General features: G+C 40.4%; 1 protein-coding gene across 3 annotated transcripts in view; it reads right to left on the bottom strand.

The window, feature by feature from the left end:
* The window catches only part of ntpcr (nucleoside-triphosphatase, cancer-related), a 94,015-nt gene that overhangs the window by 54,839 nt on the left and 17,205 nt on the right, over positions 1–21,971 (bottom strand). Inside the window, exon 5 of one of the 3 annotated variants that reach the window (XM_062058567.1) lies at positions 17,571–18,181. The exons of the other annotated variants lie outside the window; for them this stretch is intronic. Coding sequence (XP_061914551.1) covers positions 18,110–18,181 — 72 coding nt within the window. The 3' untranslated portion in view covers positions 17,571–18,109. Of the gene's footprint in view, positions 1–17,570; positions 18,182–21,971 lie in introns of those variants that run through there. 3 annotated transcript variants of the gene reach the window in all.

Here is a 21,971-nt window from a genome sequence, read left to right as displayed (position 1 = left end):
GGCAATACCACCATCCCTTGACCCATATCAGTTCGCGTACCGGAAGAACCGATCAACCGAAGACACCATCGCTATTGTAATCCATAGACTCTTGAAACATCTTGAGCTTAAGGACACTTATGCAAGACTGCTCTTTGTCGATTTCAGCTCAGCATTTAACACAATAAGGCCAAACAGACTCAGATCTAAGCTTCACAACCTTGGTCTGAACACCTTCCTCTGCAACTGGATTTTGGACTTTTTAACAAATCGCATACAGTATGTGAAAATAGGCGAGCACATTTCTGCCACGCTCACCATCAACACCGGTGCTCCACAGGGTTGTGTGCTAAGCCCTGTGCTCTTCACCCTCTTCACACATGACTGTATAGCCTCTTCAACATCCAATCTCACTGTCAAATATGCCGACGACACCACGGTACTTGGGCTCATCAGCAACAATGACGAGACAGCATACAATGCAGAGGTCCAACAGCTGGCTTCATGGTGTGCTAACAACAACTTGGTTCTTAACACTAACAAAACCAAAGAACTAATTGTAGACTTCCGCAGGAAAGGGCAGAGGAAACGCCCTCCACTTTTAATTAATAACAATCTAGTAGAAAGGGTCAAGCATTTCAAATTCTTAGGGGTGAACATAACAGAAGATCTATGCTGGGACATTAACACTGCTTCTACAGTCGGAAAGGCCCAACAACGTCTTTTTTTTTGAGGAAACTAAAATGCGCAAACATTCCGCAGAAATCAATGGTTAACTTTTACAACTGTGCCATCAGCAGTGTCCTCACTTACGGCTTTTTAGTGTGGTTTGCTAGCTGCACTAAAGCGAACCAACAGGCCCTCCAGCGAGTGGTTAAAGCGACGGAGAAAATTACAAGGACGATACTCCCAGAGATGAGTGCCATGTACACAACTCGCTGCCTAAAGCGAGTACACAACATCCTGAAGGACAGATACCACCCAGCACATGGCCTCTTCAACCTGCTACCCTCTGGAAGAAGGTATAGATCAATTCGCGCCAGGACCACCAGAATGTCTCACAGTCTGTATCCCCAGGCTGTGAGACTGCTAAATGAACAGCCTGCCCCTTTGCTGCCCCGGACCATCTCATTACCTCACTCTTCACCACCTCAATAATTGTGCTCTGGACACTGCATTGCTGCAACATCAACGTAACACCCATCAGACATCTGACTGTTCCCACCCCCACACCCCCTCTATTCGCCATCTTCCTGACAATGCTAAACTGTGAACTATGGTCAACCTGCACTTCAATGCAGTTTCTATGCCGCTGGACAAAGCTCAAACAAAATCTCGTTGACATGTATGACTTAAGTTATTATGACAATGACAATAAAGGAATTGATTGATTGATTGATTGATTGATTGATGGCTTCATCTGGCCAGGATCTACAGCTCTCACTGGATCGGTTCGCAGCCGAGTGTGAAGCGACTGGGATGAGAATCAGCACCTCCAAGTCAGAGTCCATGGTTCTCACCCGGAAAAGGGTGGAATGCCATCTCCGGGTTGGGGAGGAGACACTGCCCCAAGTGGAGGAGTTCAAGTACCTAGGAGTCTTGTTCACGAGTGAGGGAAAAGTGGATCGTGAGATCGACAGGCGGATCGGTGCGGCATCTTCAGTAATGCGGACGCTGTATCGATCCGTTGTGGTGAAGAAGGAGCTGAGCCGGAAGGCAAAGCTCTCAATTTACCGGTCGATCTACATTCCCATCCTCACCTATGGTCATGAGCTTTGGGTTATGACCGAAAGGACAAGATCACGGGTACAGGCGGCCGAAATGAGTTTCCTCCGCCGGGTGGCGGGGCTCTCCCTTAGAGATAGGGTGAGAAGCTCTGTCATCCGGGGGGAGCTCAAAGTAAAGCCACTGCTCCTCCACATCGAGAGGAGCCAGATGAGGTGGTTCGGGCATCTGGTCAGGATGCCACCCGAACGCCTCCCTCGGGAGGTGTTTAGGGCACGTCCAACCGGTAGGAGGCCACGGGGAAGACCCAGGACACGTTGGGAAGATTATGTCTCCCGGCTGGCCTGGGAACGCCTCGGGATCCCCCGGGAGGAGCTGGACGAAGTGGCTGGGGAGAGGAAAGTCTGGGCTTCCCTGCTTAGGCTGCTGCCCCCGCGACCCGACCTCGGATAAGCGGAAGAAGATGGATGGATGGATGGATGGATGGATGGATGGATGGATGGATGGATGGATGGATGCTTTAATTACCACATATTTTTTTCTACTATTTGGACCCTGCAGCTTATAAAACGGTGCGGCTAATTTACCATGTTTTGTATTCAACGAATAGTTTTCATAAAACACATGCAAAGACACTGCAAAGGTGTGTTCTTTGTGGTATGGCACCATCTTTTGGAGTTAGCTCATTGCAGGTGCTGATGATTGAAAATATACTTTCTGTTTCGCGCCTTGAACTTAAAAGTATATCCTGTTTCATGTACTTTCTGCTCTAAAGTATTCTTCATTCATCACTCCAAGCAACATGTGTAAGTTTTACAATATAACTAAAACAATTCATACTCACTAACCCGTCCCAAGTGTCTGATGTTTTCATGCACATTTGTACGTGCTATCGTAATGTAACAAGCTAGCATTGCTAGCATTAGCGAATATGCTAACACGTCTTAGTATTATTAACTTACAATGGCATTCTTTTTGTATCGTTTCAGTTTCGTAAATAGATCAAAACATCACCGTTGAGTTATTGAGTCGGTTTAGCTGATTGGAGTGCTAGCTCCCGCAGCTCGTGAGTCCATGACAATGACTTTTGTTTTGTTTGATCAACCATTTTACTGTCGTGTTGCAGGCACCGTTTGGGAATAATTAAGGTAAGTAAATAAACATACAAACAAACAAAAAATATTTTGCACTAGTACATGTCTGCGACTTATGATACGGTGCGGTCGATATTTGTAAATATATTTATTTCTTATAAACCTTGGTGGGTGCGGCTTAAATACCGGTGCCCTCTTTAGCCGGGAAAGTATGGTACTCATTTAATAAATGTAACAAAAAATCAAAATAAAAAAATTTACAATTTAAACCCGCCGACATAGTTTATGCAGTAGAGCGCATATGAGAGTGTCGGTATGTGGGTTCCGAGTTTTTATTTTCAAAACGTGCAATTTTAATGTTGACGATGTGTATTTATTAATAAAACAATTGAATATTATGGTAAGCAGTAAAAAAAAAAATAGTTGTTTGTTTTACCTATTATACCTAAAATAGGCATTGAGGCTACAATGTGTTTTATCCGATTAATCGAACAAACTAATTGATAGATTACTCAATTAGTAAAACAATCGAAGGATGTAGCCCTACACTTGATTAATTAGGTAGTTGACGTCTGCACAGGGACAAATTCAACTGGCTAAAACGTGCGGGATTGGACAAAGTTACGACAGAGCACATCATTTTTTCAGGCAATGGTTTAGTTTGTTTGAATTGTTGCAATTGTAACATTGCAATTCCTTTAGAGAGAGGACCTAAAACATTTATTTATTTATTTTATTATTTATAAATGTTGTTCTTAAAAAAAGAAACGTTTTTTTTTTTTAAACTCCTCCTAAAAAATTATGAATCGTCTTAGATTCACAATGAATAAGAATCGTGATTCCAATGTAAATCGATTTTTTGGCGCACCACTACAGTGTATCATCACCAATACACATGTTTTGGCTCAACAACCACTTCACTTTTACGTAACACTGCCAGGATTACCTTACTTTTGGCACGTACATGTGCATACACACACACACACACACACTCAGATGCTGCAGTAACACATGTGATCGAAACAGAACAATAAGAGCGCCTGCATTTTTGGTCCATGTTTGCCAAATTCATCCGGTGAAAGCATCCATCACTGCAGGTCTGTGAGTCATTACTGAGACTATACTGCACAGTACAGCTTGTTTAATGTATACAGGAAAATGTCCACAGTGCTTATATTGATGTGTTACAGCAATGTACTCTCAGACAAGGTCAGGACAGTGCATGCAGCATCTAAGGCCCCGTTTACATTGCACACCAAATCTGATTTTTTCCGGCCTCAGGTCAAATATACAGTATGTACAGTATAGGGCGATTTGAAGGATAGGATATAACGTGTACGCTGTGGCCTAATTGTTTGCACGTTACATACATTGCATTGCGTAAGTTGTTTATGTAAGTGACCTAAAAAAATAAAGCTAACGTAGATCCTCACTCTATATATCCAGTCATAGATTATATTACTTAAATTGATATTGACATTAAAAAAAAATAATTTGGAAAGCTGTGGCGACTTTTATTTTGCAAAGTAGTAGTAGCAGCGACTTCCTTGTTTATTTACGAAATCCGGTTAAGTTGCTTTGTTTTCACTTTATCGAACTGCGCATGCAAGTGACATTGGGGCCACACTGGGGCCACATTGGGACCTCAGCGCGTTTATACTGGAGCCTGATAAATAAATGATAAATGATAAATGGGTTATACTTGTATAGCGCTTTTCTACCTTCAAGGTACTCAAAGCGCTTTTGACAGTATTTCCACGTTCACCCATTCACACACACATTCACACACTGATGGCGGGAGCTGCCATGAGATCACATTTTACTTGTAATCTAAAGGCCTACTGAAACCCACTACTACCGACCACGCAGTCTGATAGTTTATATATCAATGATGAAATCTTAACATTGCAACACATGCCAATACGGCCGGGTTAACTTATAAAGTGCAATTTTAAATTTCCCCCGTAACTTCTGGTTGAAAATGTCTATGTATGATGACGTATGCGCGTGACGTCAATGGTTGAAACGGAAGTATTCGGACCCCATTGGATCAAATACAAAAATCTCTGTTTTCATCGCAAAATTCCACAGTATTCTGGACATCTGTGCTGGTGAATCTTTTGCAATTTGTTTAATGAACAATGAAGATTTCAAAGAAGAAAGCTATAGGTGGCATCGGTGTATTAGCGGCTGGCTGCACCAACACAACCAGGAGGACTTTGAGATGGATAGCAGATGCGCTATCCGACGCTAGCCGCCGACCGCATCCATGATCGGGTGAAGTCCTTCGTCGCTCCGCCGATCGCTGGAACGCAGGTGAGCACGGGTGTTGATGAGCAGATTAGGGCTGGCTGGCGTAGGTGGAGCGCTAATGTTTTTATCATAGCTCTGACGAGGTCCCGTAGCTAAGTTAGCTTCAATGGCGTCGTTAGCAACAGCATTGTTAAGCTTCGCCAGGCTGGAAAGCATTAACCGTGTAGTTACATGTCCATGGTTTAATAGTATTGTTGATTTTCTGTCTATCCTTCCAGTCAGGGGTTTATTTCTTTTGTTTCTATCTGCATTTAAGCCCGATGCTATCACGTTAGCTCCATAGCTAAAGAGCTTCGCCGATGTATTGTCGTGGAGATAAAAGTTACTGTGAATGTCCATTTCGCGTTCTCGACTCTCATTTTCAAGAGGATATAGTATCCGAGGTGGTTACGCACCAGTGGTTTAGTGCTATGCGTGTTGGTGACAGATGACAAGTTGGTTTTGGCCTGGTTTGTACGGCAGAAAATTACTAGTTTTTCGAGATAGAAGTGTTTTACTCATGTTTTTGGTGTGGTTATGTCCGAATATAAACAGTTTTGCTCAATAAAGTGATCGATATAATTCCTGTCCTCGAAGCATCTCGATAGACGTTACAATAATTGAACGGTGTTCAATTGAACGGTGTTGACGAACACCGTTAGGGCCGCTTGTTGTCACTGTCACTCAAAGTTGCATTGCAAAATTACATAGAATAAATATGTTTATTTTGTTTAGAATCCAGATGGGATTTGATTTGGTGCGCGGCATATATTTGCTGCGCGCAGCGGACGTTTGAGCAGTGCGCAATTGCGCAGGCACGCACCTTAGAGGGAACATTGCTTTGCAGTCCATGTCTTGTTGGAAACACGCCATTCTTCATCAACTTTTCTCTTTTTAGCGTCTCGGGTGTAAACCGTGCATCACTTGTCGCTGCATGTGCACCTTCACTCGCAGGTTACACACGGACACACGCCCATAAATAATACTTTTCAAAATAAAAGCAGCACAGTTGTATTGCGCGCACGACATAGATGTTTTTTCAACTTTATTTTGTGATTGCGGCTGTTCACATTCACTCACAATCACGCACACGCATACGTCCACACGGAAGTAATACAAATAACGATTTTCAAAACAAAAGCAGCACCGTTGTATTGCACACTCGACATAGATACTTTTTTAAATTTATTTTGTAATTTATAATTGGCCTCACGCGGGCCGGACAGGGACGCACAAAGGGCCGGATGCGGCCCGCGGGCCGCAGAATGCCCAGGTCTGCCGTAGTCGCTAAGCTTCTTCTTTTTCTCTATCTTCTTGTTATGAGACATTAAGTTAAAGTAAAATACCAATGATTGTCACACACACACTAGGTGTGGTGAAATGTGTCCTCTGCATTTGACCCATCCCCTTGTTCCACCCCCTGGGAGGTGAGGGGAGCAGTGGGCAGCAGCGGTGCCGCGCCCGGGAATCTTTTCTGGTGATATAACCCCCAATTCCAACCCTTGATGCTGAGTGCCAAGCAGGGAGGTTATGGGTCTTATAGTCTTTGGTATGACTCGGACGGGGTTTGAACTCACAACCTACCGATCTCAGGGCGGACACTCTAACTACTAGGCCACTGAGTAGGTGGCCTTGTACATTCATCCTCCACTGTTGCCATTTCTAATATAAAGTAGTGTAAGGTTCTTACTTATATCTGCCATGAAAGCGCTAAAACATACCGGTGTGTTGAGTTAACATTATTCACCCAAGGAACTTTAATTATTAGAGAGTTCCGGTCAGACGGTTTTTCATGGGATACATTTCCGGTGTTGTTGTTGCACTAGTGAGCCATGGATGAGGAGATGCTGCTCCGTTATTGATTTAAGTAAAGTCTGAATGTCATTAAAACAGTTAGCTCCATCTTTTGACACTTCTTCCACTCCCGTCCTTGCACACTACACCGCTACAACAAAGATGAGCCGAAGGTGAGCCACGTAAATAAGACCGCCCACAAAACGGCACGTCCTGAAGCGACTGTCAGAAAGCGGCCTGAAGATGATCTGTAAAACATAATCTATGCAACATTTTGACCAAAGAACCAACATTACATGTTATGTAGATCACAAGGAAGTGTTTTCAATTTAGAAAAAAATATATATACAAACCCCGTTTCCATATGAGTTGGGAAATTGTGTTAGATGTAAATATAAACGGAACACAATGATTTGTAAATCATTTTCAACCCATATTCAGTTGAATATGCTACAAAGACAACATATTTGATGTTCAAACTGATAAACATTTTTTTTTGTGCAAATAATCATTAACTTTAGAATTTGATGCCAGCAACATGTGACAAAGAAGTTGGGAAAGGTGGCAATAAATACTGATAAAGTTGAGGAATGCTCATCAAACACTTATTTGGAACATCCCACAGGTGAACAGGCAAATTGGGAACAGGTGGGTACCATGATTGGGTATAAAAGTAGATTCCATGAAATGCTCAGTCATTCACAAACAAGGATGGGGTCACCACTTTGTCAACAAATGCGTGAGCAAATTATTGAACGGTTTAAGAAAAACCTTTCCCAACCAGCTATTGCAAGGAATTTAGGGATTTCACCATCTACGGTCCGTAATATCATCAAAGGGTTCAAAGAATCTGGAGAAATCACTGCACGTAAGCAGCTAAGCCCGTGACCTTCGATCCCTCAGGCTGTACTGCATCAACAAGCGACATCAGTGTGTAAAGGATATCACCACATGAGCTCAGGAACACTTCAGAAACCCACTGTCAGTAACTACAGTTGGTCGCTACATCCGTAAGTGCAAGTTAAAACTCTCCTATGCAAGGCGAAAACCGTTTATCAACAACACCCAGAAACGCCGTCGGCTTCGCTGGGCCTGAGCTCATCTAAGATGGACTGATACAAAGTGGAAAAGTGTGCTGTGGTCTGACGAGTCCACATTTCAAATTGTTTTTGGAAACTGTGGACGTCGTGTCCTCCGGACCAAAGAGGAAAAGAACCATCCGGATTGTTATAGGTGCAAAGTTGAAAAGCCAGCATCTGTAATGGTATGGGGGTGTATTAGTGGCCAAGACATGGGTAACTTACACATCTGTGAAGGCACCATTAATGCTGAAAGGTACATACAGGTTTTGGAGCAACATATGTTGCCATCCAAGCAACGTTACCATGGACGCCCCTGCTTATTTCAGCAAGACAATGCCAAGCCACGTGTTACATCAACGTGGCTTCATAGTAAAAGAGTGCGGGTACTAGCCTGGCCTGCCTGTAGTCCAGACCTGTCTCCCATTGAAAATGTGTGGCGCATTATGAAGCCTAAAATTCCACAACGGAGACCCCCGGACTGTTGAACAACTTAAGCTGTACATCAAGCAAGAATGGGAAAGAATTCCACCTGAGAAGCTTAAAAAATGTGTCTCCTCAGTTCCCAAACGTTTACTGAGTGTTGTTAAAAGGAAAGGCCATGTAACACAGTGGTGAACATGCCCTTTCCCAACTACTTTGGCACGTGTTGCAGCCATGAAATTCTAAGTTAATTATTATTTGCAACAACAACAAAAAAAGTTTCTGAGTTTGAACATCAAATATCTTGTCTTTGTAGTGCATTCAATTGAATATGGGTTGAAAAGGATTTGCAAATCATTGTATTCCGTTTATATTTACATCTAACACAATTTCCCAACTCATATGGAAACGGGGTTTGTATATATGATCGCTTTAATGCGCCCTATAATCCGTTGTGCCTTTTGTATGAAAATAGACCTGAATAGACCCGCTCATCGGCAGTGCGCCTTATAATCCGGTGCGCCCTAAGGGCCGGAAAATACGGTACTGAGACTACACAAACTCATCCAGAGTCACCTGGCAGAGATGCTGGCTCATCATAATTCTGAACGGCAAACACACTCAGACATGTTGTTTACAAAAATGTCCTTTCACTGTTCAAGTGATCCAAAATTTCTTGGAACAAAATACACACGCTTTCTGTCAAGTTAGCAGCCTCCAGGGGCCAAAACCCCATCGATGGATCGCCACACCCCTAATCTGTGTATCCTCTGAGTGAACTTTAACCCCTGCATGATCCGCTGACATCTCCTATTGCTTCTGCAACTGCTGGCCCTCAGTGACAATATGATGCACGCTGCTGCTGTGTCTCCAACCTTTTCTTTGGTTTCATGAATAGGAACAGAAAATACAACAAACGCATGTGTTTGTCTTTCCACAATCATCAAGCAAGGGTTATTATCAGTCCTCCCTTCTGCGAGTGAAAAGGTTTGATTTTGTTTTGAAAGAAAGTAGTTTATGAACTACAGGGGGGGAAGGCGAGGGGATGTGTTGATTTCACGCCCCGCTTTGAACTCAGATGCAAAGGTTGTTTGAAACTGGACACTCCTTCCCCCGCTGGAGGCTGTGCCAGTTAAGTGATGTAATAAGAAGCCTGGTTTAGGCATCATGGAGATGGGAAGCAGGATGGAATAAGGGTTGAGATGTTAACAGTCTGGATGTTAACTGCCCACCTGTCAAGGCCTAGTTGACCGTAACGATGATCATTAGCACGGTGGCGAAAAAGGTCAAGCACGTTATTGCTTTTTGAAGGTTTATAGGGGATCCAAATGAGTAGCTGTTGTAAAACAGCGAGAAGTCACATGCCTTGGACGTGCTCATAAAGACTTCTTCTAAGAAGCTTTAGCTCTTACGCTCTTAAAATAAGTCATGCTCCCCACCCATGGGAACAAGTCATGTGACTTTTACATCCATCTTTGGAAAACAACGTACAGAAATGCCCTTCTTTGAACTTTGTGTTTAACTTCTGTAACTTTTTGAGCGACGGCTTTATGATTCCTCATATTGTTGATCACCTCAAGAACAAATAAGCAAAACATTTGGAGACAACTTCTGTGCTAAATGACCTCCAATTTGTTATTGTTTCAAATGTTAAATGTAGTATTTTCGCGAGTGGCTAATGTCCCTCCACAGTGCAAAGCCATCTCTAAGTCAGCAAACTATGCTTCTTACAAGTTTCACTGTAAGACGAGGAATAACTAAACATGCGACACTACACACTGTGTAGTGTCACTAAATATGCTAACACCTAAGCTAGAGCTCTTGAGGTGGGCGGATCGATACGAATAGTAACAATACCAAGTACAGTATCAATATAACGTTGATAGTACAGTGGTTGAATCGATATTTCTTTCATTATCAAAACATCTTCAGTTGCTTTTGTTATTGTTTGCAAACTCAGTAAACAAGTGCTTGCAGAAAGGAGGACTTTAGGGGCAAAAATCGCATTTTAATTCATAATTCAAAAATGTTATTGATATTGTTACACAGCCATCCTGTGTTTTTATTACAATTGTGATAAAAAACATGTATCATTCAATGATCTTGAACACTTTAAGTGTCAGTATCAGCATTAATACCTGCTATTGGATTGATACCTAAATGTGTAGTATCACCCCAAACTAATCTAAAGTATCCAAGCAACAGAAGAACAAGTGTTTAGTACATTTTAACAGACATGTAGATAGAAGCATGTTACAACAGAAAGTAAGCAGATATTAACAAATGATCAGCAAGTAGATTAATGATAGAGAAAATCTTACAACCATAAATGACAAAATATGTTACTGCATATGTCAGCGGCAACATTAAGAGCCTTTGTAACCCATTTGAAATGGTTCTATATTCATTTATATGCCAAATAATATATTGTGATATGTATCTTTTACCACAAAAGGTTGCAATAATGATTGCAATATATATTTTAGGACATATTGCCTATGCCTAAATAACATGTTTAAAATCTATCATCAAATGCATTATGTGTGCAGAGTTTGTAGAACTATACTGTCACCTACTGGCCTTTTATAGGCATTGCTGAAGGTGATTATGGTAGCTTGAGAACCCATCTTGGTCCCAGTAAAAAGTCGGTCATTGTGCTTGAAAGGTATTTCCTGGTTCCTTAAAGGGGAACTGCATTTTTTTTGGGAGTTTCGCCTATCGTTCACAATCATTATGAGAGACAAGAAGAAAAAAGTTGTCCTCCTTCTAACATGTAAACATCGGCTCGTTTTGGCAAGAGCAACAGTCCATGCTTTCGCACCCTAAACCCATACAGGTACAACTGCAACCACCACCTTCTTTACCAAAACATCAGCAAGTCTCTTGGAATACAGTGCAGGACCATTGCCCTACAACCCACATGGACCCCCCTGTACAGCAAACTAACATTTCCCCTCCAACCAATGGCACCCCTACTGTAATTGATTTATTGCACAGGCAAAATGAGATTGCAACATTGCAAATGTCATTGCAAACTTCTCATCTACTCCCACCAAGGGAGATTCCCTATTTTGACGGTGATCCATTACTGTACAAAACCTTTGTCAGAGCATTTGTGCAATGCGTTGAGAAAAACACAAGCAACAAAGGAGACTGTTTGTACTATCTGGAAATGTACACTAGGGGTCAACCTAAAGAACTGGTACGTAGCGTCAACACATGCCCCCAGAAAGAGGCTATGAGATGGCAAAGTTTTTGTTGGAAAAACACTTTGGTGACCAGTACCAGATAACAGCAGCTTACATGGAGAAAGTGTTCAACTGGCCTGTGGTGAAGTCTGAAGATGTACGAGCTCTGCAAGCCTACTCACTGTACCTTCGAGAATGTTGCACTGCCATGGAAAATGTGCAGTACATGCAGGAACTTAATATGTCCGCTCACATGAAAACTGTAATCTTCAAGCTGCCGTACAAGCTGCGAGAAAGCTGGAGAGTCTCTGCATGCAACATCATGGAAAACCACCATCGCAGACCTCAGTTCACAGACATTGTTGAATTCATTGAGCGACATGTGAAAATTGTCTCAGACCCAGTCTTTGGAGACATGCACCACAGACTACAGGAAGTAACCCTGTAAAAGGAATGAAATCACAAGGTAAACCCAAATTCCAAGGTAGCAGTTTTGCCACGACTATTAATAATGAAACCCCTAATGCGGAAGATCAAACCACATTTAAACCTGTTCCAAAGCAAAGTGCACCTGCTCGTACCACAAACGCCTGTGTTTGCTGCTTTAAAAATCATGCTCTCGACCAGTGTCCTCAGTTGGAGGAGAAGACCCACAGAGAGAAGATAACTTTCATAAGACAGAAAGGAATCTGTTTCGGGTGTCTTCATGTTGGACATCTTAGCAGGGATTGTGATAAGCGCTTGACCTGCAAGATTTGCAAGCAAAACCATCCAAGTCTGCTTCATATTGGTCAGAAGGAAAGAGCAAGCAACATAATTCCAAACCAAAATAAGGCAAGGGGACCATCTGTGAGTAATGCACAAGTATCTCTGCAAAAATATGGACAAACGGGGGCTGGAAATGGAATTTTGTCAATTCTGCTTGTACAGATAAAGTCCAGCAAAGGACACACAGTCATACATGCTATGCATTCCTGGATCCGGGCAGCACAGATACATTTTGTTCTGAAAGCTTAATGACAAAGCTCAATTTGAATGGAATCAAAACTAAAATCAGTCTCCTAACCATGGGCCCAAAAATATCAGTTTCCAGTTACATGCTGACAGACTTAGAGATTTCAATCCTCACTGGACAACAGTTCTACGACCTTCCCAAGGTCTACACCCAAAAAAGGATGCCCGTAACTACAAACAACCTCATCAATGAAGAGGAGTTGGCTAAATGGCCATACTTGGATGGCGTCACTCTTCCTCGTATTCAAGCCGATGTAGAGCTAGTGATTGGGACCAACGCATCTAAACTGCTTGAACCCTGGGAAGTGGTGAACAGTCATGGAAATGGACCATATGCCGTTAAGACCCTATTGGGGTGGGTCATCAATGGCAATCCTGATTACAGTAAGAAGAGGAGTAATATTGGCTGCTCCACTACTACTGTCAACAGGATCTCCATAACAAAGCAAGAGGAGCTGCTGCACAATCAATACAACCATGATATACACGACAGGTCATCAGAATACCAAGAAGACATTTCTAGAGATGACATGAAGTTCATGAAGGTCATGACTGATACGTGCAAGCTTCAAAATGGACGCTACACTTTGGAATTTCCCTTTAAAAAGGATGATGTGTCTTTGCCCAACAAACAGTGCACTGCTAGGCAACGCATACTTAATCGGAAAAGGAGGAAAAGATGCAAAACATCTGATGTCACCCAATGGCGGTACATTAATACCACTCGAATTCCTGCAGACAAAGCCTCAAGAGGAGTTGAAGTGGATCAGGAAATGTTTCTGAAGAAACAGAGGAAGAATGGCCAGCTGATATGTTGGAGTATGGGATCGCAGCGGAGGACCCTGAGAGGTCAGTCGCCTGGATCCTGAAAATTACTCTAGTGGAGATGAGTCAAACGAGGAAATCACTAAGTGACAAAGTGGATCAGGAAATGATGCGCATTAAAGCTGCACTAAAAAAGGAGACAAGTCCAATACATCTCTGACCTATGCTGGAAACGCTGGTTAAGAGAGTATTTTCCTTTTGCTACAGGAGCAGCAGAGGGGGAGCAAACAGAGAAGAAGTCTCGTCCCAAATGACATTTGTACTCATCGCAGACAACACCGCTCCACGTGGCTCTTGGTTACTTGGAAGAGTCATGCAGACTTATCCAGATAAAAAAGGATTGGTGTGTTCTGCTAAAATCAAAACTGAAAAAACTCTAACTCAAAGATGGTTATTATTTGTTTATATTTATGGCTCCATTGTTATTTATTTTGAATTGTTCATGGCATCCTGCCTTTCTCAATTGGGGGCCGGAGTGTTGGAGCCAAAATTCCTTATTTGTTTATATTGTTTTTATTTTTATTTTCTCTAATTGATTGTTGGGTTCAGCATGTTTAATTTCCTTTTCAGCAGATTGCTCCACTCACTTCCTGTTAAGAACCAGGAAGTATTGACCGGGGAGGGGAGTGTTGCTATGGTGCGGTTACCATGGTAGCCTTCATAAATTAGGTTCAGGTGTGAGCACGGGCGGGGCGATTGGAGGACAAACAGTTTTCGACCGTGTTCGTGGTCGTGTTCGTGACGTGCTGTATCGTATCATGTGGTGTCGTGTCATATCGTGTCATGTCATGCCATTCAAGGTCAGCATACTTTGTTATACAACCTACATTTGATTTAATTTAGATAGCTGGAATAAACGGATTGTCATATCCAAACACAGTTCTACAGTACTGGACATTCTATCATTTACACGCGTCAAACTGGTCAACACAGTTGCCCTCGGTACCAGCCCAATGGTAAGGGCTGTACAATCATGTTTTTGTTTGGCCATGTGCTGTTTGTTTTTTGGACTCTTTTTAGTTCCTGGTTGGGCACTCTTGCTTGTTTTGTTTCCATGACTATTCATTAGTTTTACCTGTCTCACGTTTTGCACTCGCGCACCTGTCACTAATCACGTCGGTATTATTTAAGCTTGCAGTTGCCAGGCAGTCTGTCTGGCGACATTACCTCCTTGACACCCATGCTATCTGATATCCTTACCACTCATGCCATTGTCATGCTGCTTGTTTCTTGCCACGTGAGTTTTGTGTATTCTTGTCACAGTAAGTGTTATTTGTTTCATGTTCATAGTTTTTGCCCAAGCGCTAGTTTTGTTTTCTTAACCAAGTTTGTTCTTCCGCCTTGTGCGCGCTTTTTGTTTCTTTTGTTAGTGTAAAAAAATAAATATGTCTTTACCTGCACGTCTTGTCCACTCCAACCTTCCTTGCAACTCGGGAAAACGAACAACCCATAGACCACGTCTTGACAAGTTGTGCGTTTGGTCCAACAGGCCGAGGCCGTTTTTTCCAGTTTGTTTGGGTAAGTACTCCATTTATGTCAAAATAATATGGCTTCAAGTTCCTCACTTTGCAGCTTCGAGTCACGCCGACCTCACTCTCTCGGCTTTCGTTTGCTTAAACGTCTCACCCTCCCTTTGTGCTGGCTTTTAGAAACATTAGTTCATCCTCCATATATTCAGGTTTAAAAAGATAAGGTTGTGAATCTTGTCCAAAAATAGTCATCTTCATTACAATGTCTGCCATGATTAGAACACACCTTTGTTGCCAGAAGTCAGAAGTGCGCTGCTATGGAAACGGAAATCAATGCGCTAAAGAAATCAGTGATGATTAAAATGATCAAAATACGGTAAATATAGTACATATTACATATTGTTATGAACGTGTCTGTTACTACATTATATATAGATTTGCAGTGTGTATATAAAACGTTGATGGAGGGTTTTGAAGCTGTTTTAGAGGGCTTTGAAGGCTTCCAAGCGTTTTTTTGTAATCATTTTTTATCTTTAAAATCCTAAAAAAAAAAAAGATGTGTGTTCTTGTCTCTCATAATAATTGTGAATGACATGCAAAATTCCCCCAAAAATGTGCAGTTCCCTTTTAAGGATGATCAAAATTCGGGTGGTTACACTATCAGCATTGGTTGCATAAATTTGTGACCATATTAGAATTCCTGAATCTTTATCCAGATCCTCGCCAATATGTAATGGCTTCTTCCTTACCCCATGTACCACCCCTCTCCCTAGTTGCCTTCACTCATCCTAAACGAGGAACACAAACATAACATTTATCTAGACAGCAATGTCTTCAAACCCCACTGCACACCCATAGCAAGCTCCGTTTTGTCCTGAATGGTCTGTAAGCTCCTTGCACGTCTCTATACGCTCTATGTATGGAGGGATAAAAGAAGCGGGGTGCCAGACAGACATCTGTCTCACAGATTTGCTGGGACTGTATCTGAGAGATTTGGGATATTTAGACCCTTTATATGCATTCAAACTATTCTGCATGGCTTTTAACGCGAAGCTCCCCGAGCCTGCAGGGTACAATAACGCTTTCACGTCCACTGAAAGAGTACCAGATTGGGACATTTACACATTGATCACATGGTGTTACAGCAATAACAGAGCAGGACTATATACAAAACGCAAAACCAGTGAAGTTGGCACGTTGTGTAAATCGTAAATAAAAACAGAATACAATGATTTGCTTATATTATTTATATTCAATTGAATAGACTGCAAAAACAAGATATTTAATGTTTGAACTGAGAAACTTAATTTCTTTTTGCAAATAATCATTAATTTAGAATTTAATGGCAGCAACACATTGCAAAAAAGTTGGCACAGGAGCATTTTTACCACTGTGTTACATGGCCTTTCCTTTTAACAACACTCAGTAAACGTTTTGGAACTGAGGAGACCAATAATGAAATAAGAAAAACAAACGTTGATTAAAAAAAACTAATTATAAAATAAAACAGGTCAATATCTGTTTTTTGTATGTTGGTTTCAAATGAACAAATAATACACGGATTGCATTTCTAGTCATTCTGAGGTAGACAGAACTATCTCTCATTCTGAAGTGTATTCATCTGATCCTTGAGAATTTTTTATGCAGAATAAAAGTAAAAAGCAATATATAAGATAAATTAAAAAATCTGGTTTGTGACAAATAACAGCGTTAGTGTGGATAACTGTCAATGATCAGGTGCATATACTGACATTTAAAAATCCATCATAATTACCATATGGGCAATATGTCTCCTAATGGCAACATGACGCATTAACAACATCCAAATGACCTGGCAAAGGTCTGCGTCACTCTAACACAATCCATTTGCTCCCGGAGGACAGGGTGCTAAGAATCACCTGCTCTCACCAACTTTCATAATTGCCCGCTAAGTCTGTGCCCAAAATAACACAGAATGCCATATTGCAACGGACGCTAAGAAGCAGCAGCAGCAGCAGCATTGCAGTGTTTTGGATGGCCAGTCAATGAGAGAGACAAGTCAAAGGTGGCCCCAGAGCAGATGCTGGCGCAGCAGTCTGTCTGACGCACATCACAGCTGGGCTGCATGGCAGCTTACATCATTTATCCAAGCAACATTAAAAATATGCCAAAACTGTAATTTCACTTTGAAATGACCTGCACACGCTTAGAGAATAAGAAAAGTATCCTTGTTGGAGAGTTTCTAGTTAAAAAAAACTTCAATCCAACAGCCGGATTTAAAGCTCACATGAGAAATTTACACAATAAAGTTTTATGTCTGATCCAAACAACTTAAAAGGTCAAACTACGATAATCAAGCTAAGCAATTAATACAGTATACATTATTGTGTTGACAGAAAGCTTCACTGTGTGACAACACTTAGCAGCTACTGACCATCAACGCTTTTTGGATGGCAGCAGCAAACTAATCTGACATCACTGCATTCTGACAAGTCCAAAATCCTTTTACTTGGTAATGATATTTATCCTTGACAGTAATCTGTTACCATATGGATAGAAAATGTTGGAGAGGAAAGCCGGAAATCCCAAAATGAAGCTTGGAAAAACAAACAGTGAAGCTTGTTATCAGCTTCCCAATATTGGCAAGTGATGTTTAAACTACAACTGCACTGTAGCATTTTTTTATTGCATTCCAATTGCTAGATAAGCATATTTACCAATAAATTGATTTATTGATTCTAACAAGGGTCAATTAGTGGAATATATTGTTGATTAATCATGTCTTGAAGCAAATTAGACAAGACTGAATGCACTGCTTGAGTGCAACCAGAAGAGGCACTGTTCACATCGTCAGAATTTTGAGAACAAAAATGAATTTATTCCATTTTGGAATAAGGCTGTAACTAAACAAAATGAGGAAAAAAAGAATCTGAATACTTTTCGGATGCACTGTATTAAGAAGGATATAAGACTAATGGATGCCTGTAAATGTAACGAAAAAACTCAAAAACAATGATCAAAAGAAGTTATTTTTTAAATAATTGTATCTAATACATAAAAAAATTATAGTAAACAAATTAAGTGTTAAATTGTGACTGGATTTTAATGAGTATTCCCTCAAACTGAACATCAAAATAATTACACACAATTAGCACTGAAGAATTGAAATCATAAGGTAACCTGCTCTGTGATCCATTTTGTGATCAAATATTAAACCTAAAATCTGTTTTCTACGTCAAATGTTAGCTCTACTGTTTTAAACTTTGCTGGAGCGCTGACAGAATTTCTTGCAGAATGGAATTTCTGTTTTCCTTCGACACCTGGGCAGGAAAACAAACACAATTATTGTTACAATATTAAATATTAAAGGGGAGATACACTTTTTTGGGAGACTCTCACCCATCATCCACAATCCCTATGTGAGACAAGGATACAAATGTCTTTCTTTTTTTGTGTGTTATAAAATACTGAGAAACTGCTACTACAAAGCTGCTCACAATGCAGGTAATGGGCATGCCCTCTAAAGTCCTCTAAAAACCATCCAATAACCTACAATGTTTCTTATACATGCTGTAAGTATGTACAGTATGTAATGTAGTAACAGGCACATTCATGATAACATGTAATATTTACAGTATGTTGATCATTTTCAGCATTACCGTAACTTCTTTTCTGGGCTCATTGATTTCACAGAGCGCATAGCAACAGTAACGTCCGTTGCTATGTACTCTATGAAATCAACATAGAGTGCACTTTATGTTTTGCTACTACTGTGCGAGCCTTGGAGCATTATCATGTAGCACTGTTGCTGAGTGTTTCAAATAAGAACATAAAACAGTGACTTACAATGTCCTTGGGATGCCGACTGATGGGCTGTTGTATCTTTCAGAACTCGGAATAATCCTCATTCCGCAGATAGAAAATGCTTCATATCAATGTTGTGATTGTCTTATGCTGTGTTCCAATCGTTGAAACCCATATAGTATAAAGAGCGTGGATTTTTAAAGTTTAAAAATGTCAACCTTCTACTATAGACGTGAGATGCATGATTTATACCCTAGCATGAACTTTTTCTAACTAAAAAGTAGAGCTGTCCGATAAATGCTTAAAATGTAATATTGGAAATTATCGGTATCGTTTTTTTTATTATCGGTATTGTTTTTTTGTTTTTTTTTGTTTTTTTTATTAAATCAACATAAAAAACACAAGATACACTTACAATTAGTGCACCAACCCAAACAACCTCCCTCCCCCATTTACTACACTCATTCACACTCATTCACACAAAAGGGTTGTTTCTTTCTGTTATTAATATTCTGGTTCCTACATTATATATCAATATTTATCAATACAGTCTGCAAGGGATACAGTCCGTAAGCACACATGATTGTGCGTGCTGCTGGTCCACTAATAATACTAACCTTTAACAGTTAATTTTACTCATTTTCATTAATTACTAGTTTCTATGTAACTGTTTTTATATTGTTTTACTTTTTTTTTTATTCAAGAAAATGTTTTTAATTTATTTATCTTATTTTATTAATTTTTTTTAAAAGGACCTTATCTTCACCATACCTGGTTGTCCAAATTAGGGATAATAATGTGTTAATTCCACGACTGTAAAAATCTGTATCGGTTGATATCGGTATCGGTAATTAAGAGTTGGACAATATCGGAATATCGGCAAAAAAGCCATTATCGGACATCCCTACTAAAAAGCAATACAGCAGAAGCAGCTCAAGCTCCTTCTTCTTTATATCATGGGTGCAATCAACATTATTAGCAGCTCAAGCTAGCTGGTAGGTAGTAGCTTGCTGGCTACTCGGTAGTGGTCAGAGGAGAAGTGTGACCAAGGCAAAGTGTCACAACACCGGAAAAGTAGTTCCTCAGCGTTACCTCTTACAGTAACAATGTTGCTATAGCTTGGTTAATATGCAGGTCACAGTGTGTAAATGGAGTATTGTTGGCGTTTTTTGGATGTTTTAGAGCGCTTTATAGGCGGAATAGGTTGTATTCAGTCACGTGAATTTTTAACGGAAACAAACAAAATGATGGGCCACCAAACCAACATGGCTACTGTGCAGCAAACAGAGTGCGAACTAACTGAGTACTTAAGGGGTATAGATCTTACCACTAAACCAGATTCGAGCAAAAAAATAAACTATGCAATGGAATAGATCCCTTTTTGTTATCAAACAAGATTTGTCGAGTGATCTCAAGGATTATCTGTCGCTCGCATTCCCAGACATGGGGAAATATCTGGTGCGCCTGAAAACTTGGAAAAGTATGGAGGTGTACAACTTCTTTGTTTGTGGCTGGGTCAAGGAAATTAGTATCAAAACTCTCCCGATAAATCATGCATTGTTTTTGCTCAGGTAAGGTTGCATTTCATGATTTAACTTTGTGTCTACAGCCATGTTTGTTGCCTTGTTGTTGCACGCGCTGTTTACGAGTATGCGTGTTTTTCCCCGTCTTTATCAAAATATAACTATAGATGTCAACATCGTGTATGTGCTGAAAGCTTAATTTATGATTGACGCCTTTGGTAGGGATGATACTCGAAACCGGTTTTCTCGGTTGTTCGATAAGAAAAGAACCGAGTCTTCGGACTCGAATCCCTTTTTGAGAACCGGTACCCGTTATCGAGACCACTATAGTAAAGAAAAGAGTTGGTTCTTTATTCGAATCCCTCGGAACGAATCCCGTCCCGACCAGAAATGCTCCGTGTGACATCACAAGAAATCAGTCATGTAGCTCAGTCATTAGGCTCAGATAGCGAAAGCAGGAAAAAAATGGACGGGAAAAAGCGCTCCAAGGTGTAATAAAGTTCAAAACAAAAGGTATAATCCAATGAATAACTTTACTGAGAGATTTTAGCAGGGTAAAACACATGACGAACACTTTTACCACCAACCGGAAACATAGCAACCAGGCTAGCAACGCACCTCCTTTACGGCAGCTGTCGCAACGTTCTTAAAACAACCGCAGCACATACATATATGACATCTCCCTTTTTTAACTTTTGTTTTTCTTTCCTTGTAAACAAAACAAAATCACACTGTAGATGTGTTGTTTGTCTAATTATAAATAATGCAGACGAGGCGTGTTGGCTGAGTTCTTGACGTTTACTTTCACAGCGTGGCAACATGCAACACTTTTCGGGGCTACCGCGCATGCTCGTAACTCCCGTTGCATGCTGGGTAGTGTAGTTGTTATATTCTCTAGCTCATAACATTTTTCCCCCATAAAGAAATAATGTTAACTCAATAAAGTGTATTTCTTTTTTTAGCTTTAACTTTTCATTTTTTAGCATTGTAACCACATTTGCAAACAACTTTTCTCTTCATAGAATTTTCTTTCAATAAAGAAATAAAGTGCAAAAATGTCAAAGCATCATAACAAACAGTTATGTCAAATAGCAGCAGAAGTGCACTTTTTGGAGAGCTGTATTATATTCAGTATTGTGCCCAAGGGACTGATTTTATTTAACACTGTATTATTATTTATACACCTATAGTGATCACAGAGACAGGTTGTTTTTGTGTTACTGTATATATTTGTTTTTCTGAAAAAATCCCACTTAATATACTTTGGGTAACAACAGTCAATATTTATTTATTTTATTGTATTTTTTTTAGGTGGGTAACAGTCAATATTTATTTATTTATTAGATTTTATTTTTTTCTTATATAATAAAAGTGAGCTTTTGTTAAACCAAATATTGTGTTTTTTTCCCATATACAATAACCTATCTGGACTCGATAAGAGAATCGATAAGGAATCGGTTCGATAAGAAGATTCGATAATAGGCTCGAACTCGATAATTCCTTATCAAACATCATCCTTAGCCTTTGGTAAAAGCTTTACTCTTTTAGGTTATTTTTCACATTTTCTTTCTTTTATTTAGACTTGCCGAATGGGTTTTAAAAACTCTGAAACAGGATAAAATACAATTAACATCAAGAAAATACTTAAATGGGAAACAGTAAACATTAAAAGTATATCAAACAAACCTTTAACAAAGTGATCACTGCAAACTTGTGCGTTCTTTGACTCTGCTCCGTTGGACTGAAGTGCGTGTCACATTTCTTGTCGTGTTTTGTAAAATCT

This window comes from Entelurus aequoreus, linkage group LG09, assembly GCF_033978785.1.
Source record: "Entelurus aequoreus isolate RoL-2023_Sb linkage group LG09, RoL_Eaeq_v1.1, whole genome shotgun sequence".
NCBI classification, from domain to species: Eukaryota; Metazoa; Chordata; class Actinopteri; order Syngnathiformes; family Syngnathidae; genus Entelurus; species Entelurus aequoreus.
This window is presented reverse-complemented; position numbering and strand designations above follow the sequence as displayed.